Source organism: Arvicanthis niloticus, chromosome 3 (genome assembly GCF_011762505.2).
Source record: "Arvicanthis niloticus isolate mArvNil1 chromosome 3, mArvNil1.pat.X, whole genome shotgun sequence".
Lineage (NCBI taxonomy): Eukaryota > Metazoa > Chordata > Mammalia > Rodentia > Muridae > Arvicanthis > Arvicanthis niloticus.
In genome coordinates, this window is record NC_047660.1 from 119345856 (window position 1) to 119365798 (window position 19943).

General features: G+C 39.6%; 1 protein-coding gene across 3 annotated transcripts in view; it reads right to left on the reverse strand.

Annotated features, from left to right (window-relative positions):
- Positions 1–19943, reverse strand: part of Adam23 (ADAM metallopeptidase domain 23) — a 146701-nt gene that overhangs the window by 55809 nt on the left and 70949 nt on the right. For all 3 annotated transcript variants that reach the window (XM_034497554.2, XM_034497553.2, XM_034497555.2), the window contains exons 5-9: positions 10212–10294; positions 8717–8780; positions 4409–4481; positions 3567–3640; positions 1786–1851 (exon numbers count right to left, since the gene is read on the reverse strand). In XM_034497554.2, the coding sequence (XP_034353445.1) occupies positions 1786–1851; positions 3567–3640; positions 4409–4481; positions 8717–8780; positions 10212–10294 (360 nt within the window). The remainder of the gene's footprint in view (positions 1–1785; positions 1852–3566; positions 3641–4408; positions 4482–8716; positions 8781–10211; positions 10295–19943) is intronic.

Genomic DNA, 19943 nt, shown 5'->3' on the forward strand with positions numbered 1-19943 from the left:
AAAGAGGTTCGGATGAAGACAGCCCCACCCTTCAGAAACACAGATTTAACCCTTTCTAAGCGCAAGTCACCATCTTACCAGGGAAGATTTCTCCTAAGTTATATATAATTCCAAAACATTTTCCTTCTTACTCTTATATCTCAAAAAAACATATTTAAAGGCTGAAAGAGAAAATTAAGTCTGTCTACCAAAAATGAAAAGAATTCCACAGGGGGAAAAATAATTTTCAACACAACTGAATTATTACTTAGTAACTAATAGTAATTAAATATCTATTTAAGTAAAAGACTCAAATAAGAATTTAAGTATACATTAAACTTTTTATAATATACAGTTTCAAGGATTTCTCTGAGGAGAGTGAGCTGAATGGAATTTCATATTGTCAATTTAATACAAAATACAACTTTATCATATAGCTCACTAACTGATTTCCTTAAAATAACAAGGACTTAATGAAGCTTAAAATTGTATTCTAATATTTTATAAGGGTTTTACCCATATCTGACTTTAAAGCATGGAGTCTTTAAAAATGCAGCTCCACTCTTAATGAGCAATTTTTAGAATTAAACTGCATAGCTGTAACACAATAATCACTGGCCTAATGAGATTGGGGTTGTGGCCAAGGTGGGGCCTGATGCAAAAGGCTCAAGAGAACCACTTGGCCACATCCTTGCCTGGCTTCAGTTAATGGTCTCACTTGAGTAGCTTGACACACTGGAGAGCTAGCACTGAAGACGTGTACCAGAGAGGTTACCAGCACACCACGAGCACCGAGCACAGAAGTGCACAGCCTTGACCCAGGATGCTCAGGTGCTGATGATGGAAGTGGCTCAGTGGGGAATAGGCACAAATGAGTTTGGCGTTTCTGTCCATATTTCTCTTAGGCATCACCGAGTACAGCGCATGTTACTCCCACGGGTGTAACACAATGCTATTTATATTATCAGTATTTAGTAAAACAAACTACTGGTTTTAAAGGGTCTCTTCAGATAGATGTTTCATTTGTTTGTTTGTTTGTGTGTTCAGTGCAGGGGTGAGGGGATGGAACCCAGAGCCTCATGCGTGATTTTTTTTCATAACAAAAGCATGGAATAGGCTAGTGAATTGCTGGCCAAACACACAGATGTGAAACGTAGAGAGCGAGGATTTTAAACATGGTCAAGTGAAAAGCATCACATTGGTAAATCTACCCGTTATAAATCTCTATTAAAGAGGTCATTTTGGAGCTGTCAAAATTCCATAAAGTTACTGTCTCTTCTTCATCTAGAAACACAGTGCTCATTTAGAACCACCAAATGATTGTGTCTAAACATCTGGACTTAATAAAGTTACAAACAATAGTTAAATCAAAGTAAAATGCATTTCTTATTTAACAAGCCATCAGGCTTCTGTGCTGGTTTGAATGAGAATGGCCCCCATAGGCTCATATAATTGAATGTTTTGTCTTTAGTTAGAGGAACTGCTTTTGGAAGGATTAGGATGTATGAGCTATTTGGAAGAGATGAGTCACTGAGGGTGGGCCCATGCCAGCCCCCTCCCCCCCCCCTCTCTCTGTCTCAGCCTCTACTGCTCTAGTACCATGCCTGCCTGCCTGCCTGCCTGCCTGCCTGCCTGCCTGCTGCTGCACTACACTACCTGTTCATGTTGCATGTTGATCATGGACTCACCCTTTGAAGCTGTAAGCAAGGCCCCAATTAAATACTTTTTTAATAAGTTGCCTTTTTCACAGTGTCTCTTCACAGCAATAGAACAGTAACTAAGACATCAATGGTTCTATATTCTTACCGTCTTGTGATCATTAACAATCATAAGCTCCAAATACTTCATTTCTTCAAACACACCACGCGATGGCTAAAAAACAAAAAATTAGAAATGCATGGTTAGAACAGTGGTTGACATAAAATATCTCTAAGCCTTGAATTTAAGGACTCTTTACTGCCTATTGTATAGATACCCAAAAAAGATGTGTGGTAAAGCAATGGCTATTTGTGTGACTATAAAGTGTCACTGAACAAAGAAGCAGCTAGAGAAACAGTGTCACTTTCCTTACTCACTAAAATGAGAAATAGTTCATAGGGTTTCTGTGTGGTTTACCATGTGAAATTACTCTAAAGGAAAAGGAATGGCATGATAGCTAAAAATAAATAAATTTCCTTTTCTATGGTAATACTGGTAAAATATTCACATTTACTTAAAATGTCAAAGTGAATTCACTTTAAATTCATCTCAAGAGAACAGCAGGCATCTCTGAAATCACATCAGGGTGGTCAATAAGAATTAGAGGTCTGGAATAAAAGGCATCTGACAGTGTTCCAATTTCCAGCCCCTCACAGGAACAAACGCCGACAGATAACATTTTAGGAATAAAGACTATTTTACTTCTCAGTCACACGTATCCTCTCATAGCTGAAGAGGTAATGATGATGGTTCCTCATTGTGTACTGAGTAACAGTTCAGTGTGGGGCACACTGTGGTGAAAGGAAAGCTGCAGAAGCCAACTGCATCTTCGAGAGGAAGCATAAAGTTCTAATTAAGTGAATATAAAAATTGTATTTGTGATTACCATAATGCCAATGTACACTATTCAAACTTGAACTAACTTTTAGATTGCTGGGGGGGGTCTAATTCATTTAAAATACACACACACACACACACAAATACATTCAACTAAGTATTATCTAAAATGTATAATTTGTGCTATAATTATTCATTAAGTCATCTAGTGAATTACTATGTAACCTATAAGCTGCAGAATTAATTCTTGGTTACATGGCATTTACCATGTAATTACTAAACAGTCCCAATCATTACAGCCTTCTAATCTACTACATATTTAGTTACAATGCCTTTATGTATTTACCAGTGCACAAAAGGCATGCAACAGTTACTGGTTTTGTGGTCTTATTAGCCACTGTCATATTGCCAATAGAGGGGATGGAATCGTGTCATTCTGGTCTGAAAAACACATTAAAATTTCAACTTTGGTATAATAGAATTTTTCGTTTGGAAGAAATAAAAATAAACTTGATTAGCCAATTTTTTTTAAACAGAAATGTTCTGTATGACATTGTAGAAGCCAGATTACCTCTAAAGCTGTGGTGCAGTTTCTTTATTGTCTGTTTGTGTGTTTGTTTGGTTTGGTTTGGTTGTGTGGGGAGGGTAAATGCGTGGGGAAGCCAGAGGTCAACTACTGGAGTCAGTTCTCTCCTTCCTTCAGCCAGGCGGTCACAAGGATGGAGTTCAGAGTACCAAACTTCATCTACTTAGCCATCTCACCAGCCCTACTGTGCTTTTCCATAGTGTGTGGGAGGGAAATGTCCTCCAATTTTCCTAAGAAAAACACATCGAAGACAGAACTAAAACAACATATTTTTTACATGACATCAGGGGTCACAGTACACTCTAATCAGTTTGAATCCTTAACATGGAGGGAAGAATAAATTGCATCATGCTGAAAATCCTCAAGAGATGGAGCTTTTCTGTGCTGTATTTGTTTTGAAGGGGAAGGTTCAGATGGAGCTTGGGGAGTGAGAAGAGCCTTGCTTGTGGCCCCAGGCTACACTCACATTGACTGCTCTTTTCCTTCTTCTCAGCCACTGTAATTCAGGTAGCCAAGGCCACTGGTCACTGCCATCTGTGCCTGTGTAAGAGGGAAATTAACATCAAATGGATGTGGACAGCATTCCATTGAGAATAGTCTTCAAATATTACACGAAGGAACAGTGCCATTAATAATGAATGTCATCCCAGAGCCCAAATAGCCTACAGTGAAACAGCGCATTGATTGCTCAACATTTCACACTCACAAAGACAGTTCAAATGCTATTTTCTTCTCGTCATGAAAAATGTGAGTTGCCCAAGGTTGATTAGTAGCCGGTTATCTGACCCACAACCGTTTAGCAATAGCCTAAGAACTCTACTATGGATGCCCAATTTACTCTAGACTTTAAAATGATAGGTGGCATAGGGCTTTGTGTAAATTGTCAGATTCTGGGCATTAGTATATAGGAATAGTATCACATGCCCACAGGAAATCAAAAGAAGCCTTTGCCAACATCAGTGTACTATAGAAGCTTCAGGGGCAGGTTGAATGGGGGAGGTGATGCAAAAGGGCTGGGGAAGAGGAAACCAGAAAGTCTGGTTTAATGCCTGGCCCTGCAGTAATCATTTACATTTGGCCTCACTCAGGTTCCAAGCCCAGCTACATGCTGGAGCTTCATTTGTCATCTCCACTGAAGCAATTCTTCAAGCCTCATCCCACGCAAGGCTCGACTGAGACTGCAACTCCCCACCCACACAGCTGACCTGAGCTCTCAGACCAATTTCTCTCCTGAACAAGCCTGTATGTCCACAGAGGCCTGCAAGTCACAGCCCCACACATATCACGGCTATTTTAATTAAGACTTACTGAGATTCTTCATCTGCTTAGAATATTGTCCTGCCAAGGTTTTCTGGATTATGTGTGGTCGGCCTGTGCTTTTCTGAAACAAAAAAAAAATTACAGGAAATGAAAAAGTAAGACAGGAGGATACCTCTATGACTCTATGGAACTGTGCTTTCGCCATGCTTCTTCTAATATCCTTCCCTACACGGGGACATGAGATATTAGAAGAAAGAGGGTATGCCTTGTTGAATCTTTAATTTGAAATGAAAAAGTACCCTTCAGCTGCCCCACTTCAGATCAAAGCACTGTTTTGTCAGTTGCTCTCGAATCTCAGCTTCTTTCAAAGCCCCAAGTGGGAAAATCATATGAAAGGAACGCCTGTCCACCAGCATGAGACAACCTTGGTGCTCTTATACACTTTTAAAACATAAAATTTGTAAAGATGAAACTGCAATTTTCCTCTCAACTTGCAAATGATTTAAAAATTATGACATCTGTAGTTAATTATAGCTGCAAGGCAAAGTGTACTCATACATCACTGGTAACATGGTTTGAGAAAGATTTTTAATAATTTCTATAAGCAACGTTGAAGATATTCATATTCTTTGGTCTAGAAGTTAGACAGACTCATTACATTATTAGAAGTGGAAGTGGTATTAAGGACTGAGTGCTTAGTTTCTGCCAACCAGTGTTTATATGTGTATTGTGCAAATTATTCCCAACAAAAAGTCCATGTAGTCTGTACTCCATCCCTGTTCTGGGTGGCTTTCTGTTGCTATGATAAAACACTGACCATACAAACTTGAGAAGGAAAGAGCTCATTCCAACTTGTAGGTTACAGTCCATCATGGAAGAAAATGAGGGCAGGAACTCAAGCAGGAGCCTGGAGGTAAGAACTGAAGCAGAGACCATGGAGAGATGCTGCTTACTGGCTTGCTTCCTCTAGCTTGTTCCCTCTGGCTTGCTCAGCTATCTTTTTATACAGCCCAGGAATACCTACTTATCCCACCCCTCTAAGAACAGTGCCACCTGCAGTGGGCTTGCCCATCCTACATAAGTTAGCAATAAGAAAATGGCCCACAGACACGCCCACAGGCCACTCTAATGGAGACAGGTCTTCATCTGAGTTTCCCTCTTCTTGGGTGAGTCAAGTTGACAACCAAGATCAACCATCACGTTTCTACTTAATGAATAAAAACACTGAGATTCAGAAAGCTACATGATTGGGTTAAGTGGTGCTATGAAACAATGAAACAATTCATTTATTAAAAAATATATATATATATAAATATTCAATAGAAAATTGTGTGAATATTTGCTAAAAGGTGATAAATTATCTTTGGGGATGGTATGATGGATAATTACTATTTTGCTTTTCAAATTTTTTAACATATCACTAGATTGGGGGCTTTTGTAATATTGATAATTGAACCCAGAGTCTCATACATAGTAAATTAGTTCTGTTCCACTAAGCAATGCCTACCTTGCTTTCTGGTTCTTTTTTTTTTTTTTTCTTTTTTTGGTGTAATTAGTTTGTTTGTTTGTTTTGATTTTTGAGACGAGGTCTCACTAAGTTTCCCAGATTGGCCTTGAAGTAAGCCTTCTGCTTCAGCCTCCTGAGTAGCTGTGATCAGAGGCATACAGTACCACATTCAATTAATATATTAGTTTCATAATCATAAAAATAGCTTTTTAAAAAGGCTTTTCTTATTAGATTTGATAGAAAACAATAATTAAGAATATTACTAATTGATTTCTACTTGCAATTGAATATGAATTCTGACTGGAACTATTCTGTCCATACTTCTGACTTACTACAAAGAATCCTAAAATCAATAGTAATAATAATAATAATAATAATAATAAGAAGAAGAAGAAGAAGAAGAAGAAGAAGAAGAAGAAGAAGAAGAGCCAAAAATCCAAATTCTGTTCTAATCAGTTCTTTACACTGGAAACAGATGAAAAGATATTCACCTCTGAACCTGTAACAGGATTTTTGCAACAAATTTAAAGATCCAAGTTCTGGCCGGGCAGTGGTGGCACACACCTTTAATCCCAGCACTTGGGAGGCAGAGGCAGGCGGATTTCTGAGTTGGAGGCTAGCCTGGTCTACAGAGTGAGTTCCAGGACAGCCAGGGCTACACAGAGAAATCCTGTCTCAGAAAAAAAAAAAAAAAAAAAAAAAATCCAAGTTCTGTTCCTTTGTTTCCATCCACAGTGCGAATGAGAGCAAATCACACCAAGAACAAAAGGGAGGCAGTAGGAGGAAGCCAGGAAACAGAAGATAATTAGCACGTAACCATCATCCCCAGCAGCATAGTCTCAGAAAGAACAACAAGAAGTGCCAGTTCCTTAAACATTTTGATAATACGAGTTTCTATGTATATGAACCCTTGTAGCAGACCAGCAGACACAATGCAACACATTTATGAATTCACCCCGTCTGCAAAAATTGTCTTATTTATGGATGCACTGGAAATTACCCCATTGACACTTCCTTAAAATACAAAAGCCTACAGGACTATTTTGTATTTACTGTTGTTGTTTTCCTTTGGGGGTTTCTCCTGTGACGGAGGTAAGGGAGCAGTTACTCAAAATCAATAGTCAGGTTAATGTCTGAATGTCTGGCAGTTTTGCCATAATATGGTTATCTGCCTGCCCATGGAACAGGGAGTGTATTTTACTCATCAAAATGTCTTAATCAAGGCTAAACTGTCATCACTCTCTGGAAAGTTTTTAAGTTACTCATCAAAACCCATACAGGCTTGTTCAAATATTGTCATCACCAAGTACAATTTAATGTTTTTTCTATCTCAAATTTAAAAAGTTACCTCATAGTTTTATATATATATATATGTGTGTGTGTGTGTGTGTGTATTATATAAATTTATTTTCATATATACATTATATATTTGTATATTATAAATAAAATATATACATTTAGATGATGTGTATTATATAAATATATAGTTGTGTGTTATATATTTTATATTATATAAATGTATATATAAATATATTGCATACACACATATACAGACAAGAAAATAAATGCTGTCTTTTATTATCAAAGTCTAAATGTCAGAGTAGGTGAAATGGCTCAGCAGTTGAGAGGTCTTGCTGCCCTTGCAGAGGGCCCAGGTTCAGTTCCCAGCACCCACATGGATACTTACAGCCATCTGTAACTTCACTTCCCAGGGCTCTGAGGCTCTTTGCTGGGCTCCTCACACAGAACACACGTAAGCATACGTGTGTGTGTGTGTGTGTGTGTGTGTGTGTGTGTGTGTGTATGTAATATATAATGTATATATGTACATATGTGTATGTATGTATGTATGTATACATATTTTAATAGCTTCAGTGATTACTATATTTTTCAAAGAAAGATTTTTTTTTTAATGTTTCCATCTGGACATGGGAAAACACACAGAACATTCAGGAGGCCTGGGCTGCATGGTGACACCCTGTGCCTCACCAAACCTGTTTTCTGCTCTCCATCAAATGACTGCATTATTCTGATCATCACTCTTTTTTTTTAAAAAAAAGTTTTTTCTCATTAAAGTTTCCTCCCTAGGTCTCACTCCCCCTGCTGTGACCTCACTGTGTCTTCACCTGCCAATCTCCACCCATGCCAGAGCCTTTGTGTCTTCACAGCTCTGAGAGTGTTCTAATCCCCTTGTGGCCTTTACTCAAGGTTCCTACTCACATCGGTGGTGATTTGCTCTCTTTAGCAGCTGCCACCATCTGAAATGCCATGTGTGATTTTTTGCATCCCCATCATGAGTCTCAGGATATCAATTTTATCATGAATGTAAACTGCAGTAAGCGTTCACTATAATATTGACGACTCTGTATTAGACTGTAAAGACTGCTGTCAGTGAATAGTGTGGCAGGAACACAGGGTGTCTTATTATGGTTGTTGACCTGTACAAGATGAAACACTGCTTTCTTCTCCATCTGGAACTGTATGCTGTATCATGTAAACATTGTTTAGACCACGGATTTCCCTACTACGTATTTATAGTAACAGAAACTAAGTACATTCAACACAACTATCTAAAGAAGATAGTAAAAATGAGAGCTGTTCTAATGAAGTCCAGGCTGCCTAGTGCAAAACAAAGGCCCTCCCTGTTCTCTCTGCTGTCTGGAAAGAATGGGCTTGCTTTAGAATGCCTCAGCATCATAACTCTGATCTGGCCTCACTGGCATGAGGGCCTGGCCTCGTACCATTCGAAGTGTGACATCACATAGCACAGATAGATGATCTTCGATGTGTTTTGTCTTCACACGCTGGAAAAATCAAATACCATAAGGAACCTGGTGTCACAGACCCACCTCATCATGAGTCAGCTCCAGAGGCTCTATCATATACATGAAGGTGTCGTCCTCAAACATGCCACTGTAAGACAAGACACCAGAAGGAGAGTCAGTAAAATGTGGTAAACAGGTCTGTGAGCATCTCAACAGTGTCATTAAAGAGTGCCTCAGAGCAAAAAGTCTTCATATGGTCCCAGATAAACTCCCAATAGCTTCATGGAACCTGCCATGGTCTCAGCACTCCAAGGACTCCACTAGGGAGCTTGCAAGCTTGCAAGCACAAAAATGTAAAGCATTATCCTGGCGCATGCAAATACTACATGATATAACTCATTTCTAGAAATAAACTTAATGGCAATATTGATCTGGAATAAGATCTCTCACACAGTAGGCGGAAAATCACTTATTTCAGAACTGCGTACAAATTTCTTGTTATGCGAATTATATATCACATAGAAGAAAGTTGACGGCCCCATTGACTAAAAATATTCTAAGACCATCTCTGATTCCGAAGAGGCTAGCAGGAGTACCTTTTCACTTGTAAATTGTGAACTCTTATTAAGTAGTGTGTCATTAAAAAAACACATTTAACTTGGGGAGACATGAGAGTTTTTTTAAAATAACATTTGAAAGGAGTTTTAAGACCCTTTTCATCCCATGTCTAAAGCTAAGTCTTCATCCTAAGCATCACTTGATTTGGGTCTAACATGTGTTTATGCATGATTTCCATGAGTCTGCCTCCAGACAATGGATGAGTTCCTCTTAATGTCCCATCCTTCCAAGACTGATACCTAGTTAGACTTAGGTCTAATCCAACTGGTGACCTTTGCTATATTTCTGTAGGTGATGTGTCAACTAGACTGAGTCATTCTGTAAGCTTCTGACTAGAGTTTGGATCTTAAATGCCTCAACAGATATTACTAAGGATATGATTTCCCCTAAGAGGGGTGCTGCTGGCAGGTGGTGACATCATCATGAGGTAATCACCATGTGCCTTGTAAGAAGTCTTTAGCTCATGGCAGGGGTTGGGGGAAATGCCCTTGAAGGGCATTGTGGGACTTCAGTCTCCTCACTATCTCTCCTTGCCAATGGTGAGCAGTTTTCCTGCACAACATACATTCAATTCACAATAATGTGGTTCCTCACAAGTGGCCCAAAGTAATGAGCCATCATGGATTCAAACTTCCCAGGCTTGAAGGGAAATAATCCTTTTCTCTTATGAGTTGATTATCTCAGAAAGCTAATATACCCCTATCCTTTCCCTCATAGCATCAAGCAAAATGGGCACCAATAATCTATGTAATTATTTGTTTAATTTCCGAGTTTTCTGCAAAGTCTAGGTGTTAAAGAAGAGGGGACTTTAGCTCTCTAGAACTACTCTGTATTTAGTCCTCACCATATCACGGACATAGAAAAGTCACTAATATAAAGTATGTGAAATTAAAAACTGCTCAGTGTGGAGGGATATGAGCGAGCCTAGAGGTCAGGAGGACCCAAGAAGATTCCCACATACTGGAGTCCGTTGCAGGTCGACAGAGCCACCCTGGAGTCCTCGACGCCTCTGATACTTCCGTGATAGTAACAGTGCTCTCCGCCCTACAAAACAAAGAATGCCTTGGTGATCGTATCTGATACGTTGACAGCCCTGCTTGATAGTTCTGTAGAGAAAGGCCACCAATGGCGAGTATGCGTGCCTACAAGAAACTCCTACTTGAAGTAAAAAAAAAAAAATAAGGCGGGAAAAGCATTAAACATAACAAGTTTGCATGTGTTTAATGGAGGAGAAAGGGGCTTTGCAGGGAATAAAACCAATGTGAACCAATAAAGTTTGCATGCATTTTTAAAGCATGCATTATAGAAGTAGTTACAAACAGATGTGGTTATACAAGTTCCTCTCTCTCATACCATGATTCTTCTTGGTTTATATGCATTTGTTTTGTTTTTGGTTTTTGAGACAGGATTTCTCTGCATAGCCCTGGCTGTCCTAGAACTCACTCTGTAGACTAACCTGGCCTCGAACTCAGAAATCCGCCTGCCTCTGCCTCCCAAGTGCTGGGATTAAAGGTGTGCGCCACCACTGCCTGGATTTATAGGCATTTTAACTAGAATCTTTATACTGCTATTATCAGATTCACCCCACTTTAGAAATTACCTTCCTAAGGCACTTTCCATGTTATCAAAAGAGAAACATAAACACCAAGCCAACCACAGCCCTTTAGTACAGAGGTGTACTACTTGTAAGATATGCTAGGGCAATGGTAGCACAAAGCTATGGGAGGAACCAACCAACAACAGATTTGAATTAAGGTCCATTTCACCAAGTGGAACCCATACTTGATACTGCTTTGGTGATCAAGAATCTGAGACTAGATAGCCCAGGGACTTAGGGTAAAACCAAATAATACTGATCTAAAAAGGAAAAAAAATGTAGTGATAAAATTACTCTAAATGATATTTTGCTGTACTCATAGATCAATGTCTTGTTCAAGCATCATCAGAGAAGCCTCCTCCTGCTGCAGATGGGAACAAATACAAAGGCGCATAGCCAGACATTACACAGAGAGGGGGAGACCTTGGAATACTCAGCTCTAAATGGGATGTCTCCCTCCCCGCAGCGCCCATGGAAGAAGAGACAGAAGGAGTGTGCAAACCAGAGAGGATGGGGTACTTCAAGAAAACTCAGTACTAAATGGGATGTCTCCCTCCCCGCAGAGCCCATGGAAGAGGAGACAGAAGGAGTGTGCAAACCAGAGAGAATGGGGGTACTTCAAGAAAACAAGGCCCTTTTAAATCATCACGAACAAAGCTCATATGAACTCACAGGCACTAAAGCAGCACGCACAGGGCCTGCATTGAGTCTGCACCAGGTCCTTTCTGCTTATGTTATGGCTCGCGGTTTAGCGCTTGCATGAGATTCCTAAGTGTGAATGAGTGGGTCTGATTCTTGTACCTTCTCTTGGGCTTTTTTTCTTCTTCTGTTGACTTAGCTTTTCTAACTTTGATGTGATAGTTTTTGTTTTCTTATATTGTATTTTATTACAGTTTTTTTTAAATGAATGAACAAATAAGTGAAAACTTAGCCACTTGGATAAAGGTTAACAACTGAAGTGTCATTTATCCCTGCTGAAGAGGGGACATCATTTTTCTCCAATGAAGTGACACTGGGTATATCAACCACTTCTCACGTTCAGAGTAGTTGGCCAACATATAATGAACTCCACATCTTTTTGTGTGCTTTTATTTGGTTACAGTTTACTATTGTTGTCTTTTGAGGTGGTGTTTTATCTTGTTTTCTTGGTTTGAGGGGGCTTTGTTGTTTTATTAGGTTTTTGAGAAAGAACTGAAAGTTGGGTGGGTAGGAGGAGTAAAGGATCTGGAAGAACTTTGAGGAGGGGAAACATGATCAAATATATTTAAATTTTAAAATGTTTCAAATAATAAAAATATAATTTTAAAAGAAAGAAGTCATAAAAAGCATAGTCAACCTATTTGTGTTATATTTGTGTTATAATTTGTTTTATTGATATATATCAATAAATTGATATTAATATAAAGAAATAAAAAAGTACCTCCCTAATACAGATTCATGAAACCCTCTCCTATTTCAATATGTACTGCCCATCTTGGTTTAAGCTGCTATTTCATGTTTATGCTGTGACTTTGAGAAGGTGTTTACCACTGTGCTACCCTTTGATTACACCGTCTATCTTTCTACATTTTTAATTTGAGGAAACATATTGTTTTGCCTCTTTGCTTGTATATCTAATTATCACCCCTATCCTCTAAGAGTAATCTAAAACTCCTCCTAATAAGTCAGTGTGGCATGCTTATTCTGGACCTCAAGACAGATACGCTTGTGTTTGCTTTCAGTCCTCCCATGCTTCAGTCCAGCCTACCGATTTCTGGTTCCCATTAACAGACACCATTCAGGACTTCCTGGAACACTGATGGGAAGCCTTTCTTTACCTTCAACATTGGACCTTAAATTACCTGTCTTCCTCATTTATTGTCACCACCACCATCCTACTGTTAGAGACATACAGTGTCTGCTACTTCATTAAAAAGTATTTATGACCGATAAGTTTATTGAGTACTCATGAGGGTAAACCTTTTGTTGTCAGCCCTCACAGGAGAGCCACATGTCGGGTAGAAATGTCAAACTGTCCATTACTTCATCCTGGCACCTCAGAGGCCTGTAGAGTCTTCAAGTGTCTGGCGATGCTAATTCAGACACAATTCTAGGTATCAGGCATTTTCTATAAAATCTATTGTTAACTCTTTTAAGAGGACTTCATGGACTCCTATTCAGCTCCATGTCCTTGCAGTCCAGTGCTATATCTTCATGTAGATGTTTCTTCTCCATCATACTAAGTACTCCAGGATGCCCAGCAACTGAAAACAGCTCATGTGCTTCCATCAGGGAAGCAATCTTTTATTATCTCTTTGCTCTTCCTTCTCCATGCTCTTTCATAAACCGAGCTACTTCACCCAACTGGAGATAGGGTGTCCACCTGGTTATGTGGATAAGTAGTGAATCGGGGGTTTAATTATTCTCCAAGTCCACATTTCAATCCACCATCCCCTTTGCAAGTGCCCCTGATTCCTGGGTCTTTCTGGCTTTGGTAACATGAGTTGCCTTGCTGCCTCCAGCTTCCCTAAAAAAGCATTTAGTGGAGCAGATAAAGTTCAAGCCTGAGAGAGGAGTTCTTGGCCTACCTGCTGCCCATTCCTAAAATTGAATGGACATACTCCTATTGCCACCTTTACTTGGTTTTGTCCCAGTGGCTTTATTTCCCTTTTGAATAGGTTATTGCGGAGGCATATGATAAATCACATATGTGCTATATATGTGGGTTGCTCCTTGGTCTTAAATAGCAATGTTGCTTATAAATATTGACTAGTATATAGTATGGCAAGTTCTTTTTGTGTACTTAACACTGAAGCCTATAAGGACAAATGGGTCCACACATCTAGAAACTTGAGAATCCAGGTTAATATATAGCAATGACATTTCAAATTCTTCACATGTTTCTAAAAACAAAATATACAGTAACTGTAAATTCTGTCAAAATTGTTCTTTAGCACTTCCTGTCATACACACACAAAGCTGGCTTAATCAAGTGGTCATAAGAAGTGCACAGAAAATATTCATATTCACTTGGCCTTCCCAAGAAAAGCTATTTTCAGATTTTCCTTATGATAATCTTACTTTTCCCATAAAATATCACCAGCCTTTATTATATGTAAGTTCCAGTCACTTGCACTGATGAGTGGAAGTTGATTCTCTGACTAGAAAGATAATTGCTACCTGTTTGAATTAAGGTAGGAAACTATATACTCGCTTGTCTGTCATCAAGTTCTGTGAATTGTCCGTGAGACTGGAGAAGCACCCAGTTCCTGATGTTGACACAGTCTTCAATTTTAATATCTAAAGTACATAGTTAGATTAAGTACTATGAATAGTTTGGTGATTCCCATTTTAGTGTTAATCTTAGAATATTTTCTGAGTTTATTGTTAAATTTTATAGTAAGGTTTTTTTTTTTTTAAGTATTACCGAAAAATATCACTTGTCAACTCTACCGACCCATGTTGCTGTAATCAGGACAGAAAGGACACATGTGAAGGATTTCATCCCTGTAACACAGAGTAATCGCCTCCAAAGGGACTGCCACAAGAATATGCCATATTGAATAATCACTAACTGATTGTAACCACAATCTTCATGTGCAGATTGGGAGATGGGCAGCGTGCAGTAAAAGTTCTGCCAAAAGCAGTAAGAAAAGCCAAGTTGGATGTCACATCTTCAGGTCCTCTGTTAACATCTCTTCTTCCAGGTAAGGAAGCCTCAGACCACTCAAGAGGGCTCATCAATGCTGACCTCGGAGAGTGGGCACAAACCTGGGATTAAACAAGCAGCAGCAAGGGCTGAGCCACTGTGTCTCCATCAGTGTCAACATTTTTGGATCCAAAACTGTTGTTCTGTTCATTTAATTCAACAAAAATGGATCCTCTGAGAAGCAGAACCTATTGGTAGTCAGAGGAAACGAAAATTCCTAGTCAGTGTCCTCCCCTCTCTCTCAGCCATGCCTTTCCTCACAGCCAAGGACTCCAGAGCTAAGATATGCTCACATAATAACTTACTTCTGCATAAAGTTAGCAAATGCAGAATTCCACTGGAAACCACAGTGCACACAGCACTGTTCTGTTGCTGTTCTCTGGTGTGGGAAGGGCTTGTTAGTCTGCCTATTCTTCATGGTGTGAGCATATCCATCTGGGTCTCTCTCTCTCTCTCTCTCTCTCTCTCTCTCTCTCTCTCTCTCTCTCTCTCTGTGTGTGTGTGTGTGTGTGTATGTATTTATGTATGTATGTATATATGTATGTATGTATGTGTGTGTATGTCTCTGTGTGTATATATGTGTGTGTCTGTCTCTCTGTGTGTATATGAGTGTCTATATGTGTCTGTATGTATGTGAGAGAGAGAGAGAAAGGGAGAGGGAGAGAGAGAGAAAGGGAGAGAGAGAGAGAGAGAGAGAGAGAGAGAGAGAGAGAGAGAGAGAGAAGCATGGAAGTGTGTGAAGGAAATGTGTGAAGGCCTACACATGAGTATGCAGAAACCACAGCAAGACATCAAGTGCCTTCTATGGCTCTCCACCTTATTTTCTGAGACAGGGTCTCCCACTGACCCAGAAGTTTGCTCATTTGCCTGGGCTAGCTGGCCAGGGAGCTCTGAGGATTGGCCTGTCTCCATTTCCCAATGATGGTGTTATGACCAAGCACAGACATGCCTGGCATTTCACATGAGTGTCTGGGATTAAAACGTGGGTCTTCATATTTGTAGACAAGCACCCTTGACAAATACTCCAAGCCATCTCCATGGTTCCATGGACATGTGTTTTAACTCATGTAGAAACACACCTAAGGTCGTCAGAGAAATACAAAATTAAACTACAGTGAGCTACACCTCCCACTTACTAGAATGGCTATTGTGAAAAAGACGAGGGATACATGCTGGAGTGGCTGTGGGGGACAAAGGGACATTTGTAGACTGTTGGTAGAATATAGATTGGCATGGCCAACTGAAGAATGGAGATCCATCAAAAAAAAAAAATAGAAAGAAAATCTGAATCTCAAAGAGACAATGGCAGCACGTGTTCATCTCAGCTTCATTTGTGTTGCCAAGATGGAAAAACTGATGGATGCATGAATAGAGAAATGTGTTCGCCATGGAATACTGACCAGCCTTTGAAAGAGGGAAATCCTGCCTCTATGGCAACGTGATGGGACACTGTGCTAAATGCAACAGTCCAGTAGAGAAAGACAAATGCTAAACAAAACCTTCATAGGTTGCATGAGAGTCATGGAAGCAGAGGGTGGAATCGTGGTTGTCAGGAGCAAGAGGCAATTGGGCAAATGAAGAGATGTTAGTCAACAGGTAGAAAGTTTTAGTTGTGTGAGTGGAAAAAACTGTGGAGACAGAAAGTGCCACACAATGACTACAGTTACTATATTATATCCTTAAAATCTGCTATGAGGTAGATTTTTAAGTGTTCTCACTAACGTGAATAACTACAGGAAATAGAAGATGTGTTACTCAGCTTATGTGCTCATCCTTCCCCAGTGTATACATATCAAAGCATGACATTTGGTACAACCCAGCTATGTAATATTCTTATGTATAAAATCTAAGATGCACACCTTAAATACACAATTTGCATTTTTCAATTATACTTCAATAAAGCTGGGAAAAGAAAGCACTCACAAAGGACTACATATTATAGGCTTTCATCTATGTTCCAAATAGGCAATTTTTAGAGGCAGAAAAATAGATTAGCAGTTACCTATGATGGGACAGAAAGCCGCTAGGGAGAGACTGCTAATAGAGAAGATGGCTCTTTGCAGGGTGATGAAAAATGTTTTAAAATTAGATTATGTTAATGGATGCATAATTTTGCAAATATAGTAAAAACAATTTAATTGTGTACTTTATGGTATATAAATTATGTCCCCCAATAAACTTGTTTAAACCAAAGAAAACATAAATAGGTTGTCTTTTAAATGAGCAAAATGAAATCAACAAAGTTGCTTTATTGTATATTGTATCACACTTTGTGCAAGGAATGGTGGAAGAAATCATAATAAAACCTGCTTGCCTGAGTACACAGCAGCTGCTCCAAGTGCAGCCACAGACACCTACCTGGTACCCAGACCATGAACTTGGGCGGTTTGTTTGTTTGTTTGTTTGTTTGTTTGTTTTTGTCTCCCTGGTTTCTGTCTTTGCTTCTCTTTTCAGCACACTTTCATTCATAAAAGTAAAAGAAAATATATATATATACCTCATCTAGGAGTGGGAAAGCAGGACTACTCAGCACAATGAAATGGGAGTACCTATGCATCAGGACTCTCAATATTAACTCTCGGAGTACTTTAAGTATCCACATCTATATTTTGCCTTATGGCCCTCACAGGCTATTCATGACTCCAGGTTCTTCTAGTCAAATGACAGTATACATACCATTTCTCCAGCCCCAGGCCAGAGAGCAGGGATGAGAAACCTTGACACGCCTACACATTAACTTCCCTTTCTGGTGCTCCTCACAAAAGCTTCCTTAAATATCAAGGAAGCAAATCTTTGTAAAGTTCATTTTGTAAGTGCTTTTAAATTTACGTATGTAATGGGAATGCAAACTTATGCAAAATATCTCATAGTCTAAGAAGCAAAAATTGTCATTGTGATCAAGTCATAAAATATATACAACTCTTTGATCTAGAGAGTCTTATTCTTAATATTAAACTTGCAGCAATTACTGTGTTCAGACCCCATCTGGGGAAAGTTTCCTTAGGAAACACTAGGCAAGGGTAGAAGCAAACTAAATATTAAAATATTTTAAAATAAATAATAACAAATAAGTTAGAAGAGCATTATGCAGTTTTTAAAATAATGATTCAGCACCAATAAAGGTTTCATGTATACTAAAGTATTTATATGATCATTAGATTTTGTAAATCTTGCATATAATGTGTGCACAGCATATGCTTGGGGTTTGGGGGCATATATATTTATACACATACAAGTAAAAATCAGGATGTTACCATTAATCCATATCTACAGATGAGTAAATTTGGGTACAGGGCTGTTTTAGAGAAAATGAAAGAAAAGGGATGAACACAAAATCAACCTACAGTGAACACACCTTTGCCAGAGTTGATGTAGCTTTTGCTTTAAATACGTTACAACCACAGGAGGCTTGGAATATCTTATTAATAAGAAGGCCTCATTTGGGGACCTCAAATGAACTCCATATACCAATTAGCTATTGTACTTCTTAAAAAAAAATACATCACTGAGCTGCTTAGAGAAAGGTTTGGGTCAGGTTACTGCGGCTGCGAAGGTGGCCCATTTGCTGAGTCTGGAGAGTCCTTGTGTGATCTCCTCTCCTTCAGGCTCATGAGTCAGCACACAGTGCTCAGAGTCCTGGCACAGCCCACAGCACTGTGGTTTTGTACAAATGCCAGCAAGCACCATTCCCGCACTTGAGTTGGCACTAATGGTCCCTTTCCATAGCGTTAGTCTCAGGGAGATTTGAAACTCCCAGATGCAGCTGGAGAGAGCTGACAGTAGTAGTAAGAAGCACATGGCAGATGTACCCACCATTAATCAGAAAGACCCAAGTCCTGAGACACACCATGGCCACGAGCAGTGTTTCCAATGATGGCCACTTATAAACATGTGCCAAGAGGGTATGGGCTAGGAAACCCAGGTCTCCCTGGCTCACAGCTATGCAGGTCTGCATGTGAAAGTTGCCCCTGCTATGCTGACAGTCATTAGCCATCAGCAAAATACCAACTGCATTTCCCCCATTACTTGTTTCTTGCTTCCTTCCCAACGTCTATGGCTTACATGGGCATTACTGAATGTCCATGGCACCTGGACAGCCACTAAAAGTCCTAAGTTCTTTTCAGTGCCCATTCTGTGGATTTGCTGTAAATCACTGCTTGTCTCACATTACTGATAATATCTCTCTTGCTTTCTTTTAACCCCATTTTTTTCTTTACTGGTTCTTCCTGGTGAGAAGAAAAGATCACTTCCCCCTGAAGAATTTTAGGTATATGAAATAACCTTTATGTGACAGCCTGTGATGGCCCTGAGCGTGTTTGCCCCCTTCTCTGGATCTTTCATTTTACTGCAAGAATAAGAATACCCACCTCATGGTACCCACCTAATGGACTTGTTGTAATGGTAAAGTATGGAAGGGCTAGGCCTACAGCTCAGTGGTAGAACATTGCCTACCATGCTCAAGGTCCTGAGTCTGGTCCCCAGCAAGAAAAAAAATAAATAAAATTAAATAATGAAACAAAGTTAGGCATAATAGCACATGCCTGTAATCTCAACATTTATAAAACTGAGGCAAGTGAACCTCAAGTCTGTGGCCAACCTGGGTGTGGCAGTTTGAATAGGTATGGTCCCCATAGATTCATGTGTTTGAATGACTGGCCGCAGGGAGTGGAACTATTAGGAAGTGTGGTCTTATTGAAGGAGGTGTGGCTTTGGAGGAAGTGTGTCACTGTGGAGGTGGGGCTTTGAGGTCATATATGCTCAAGTCTGGTCAGTGTCACTCAGTCACCTTCTGCTGCCTTTGGATCAAGATCTAGAACTCTCAGCTCCTCCAGTTCCCTGTCTGCCTGCATGCTACCATGCTTCCCACCATGGTGATAATGGACTGAACCTCTGAAAATGAAAGCCAGCCCCAATTAAATGTTGTCCTTTATAAGAGTTGCTTTGGAGAGACAGGCAGATTTCTGAGTTCAAGGCCAGCCTGGTCTACAGAGTGAGTTCCAGAACAGCCAGGGCTACACAGAGAAACCCTGACTCAAAACAAACAAACAAAACCAACAACAACAACAAAACAAGAGTTGCTTTTGTATCTCTTCACAGTAATGAAACCCTAACTAAGACACTGGGCTACAGGTCCTTAAAAAGGGGTGGGGGAAGAAGAATATCCCCAAGGTCTTATTTTGAAACCTGCCTTCTACCCTTGGGCATCAGTTGCCTGCACTAATCTGTCACTATAAGAGGTTACCCAACCTTACAATTCTGATTCCATGGCCATGATCCTGGCTGAGGGTTCCTAATCCAAAAGTCTCCAAAACTCTGTAGCACCAGTCTGGTGGCAGTAGTGAAAAATTCCATGCATAAAACTGTTTTGTGAACAAAATTATCTAAAACGAACAAGATTACCCTCCAAG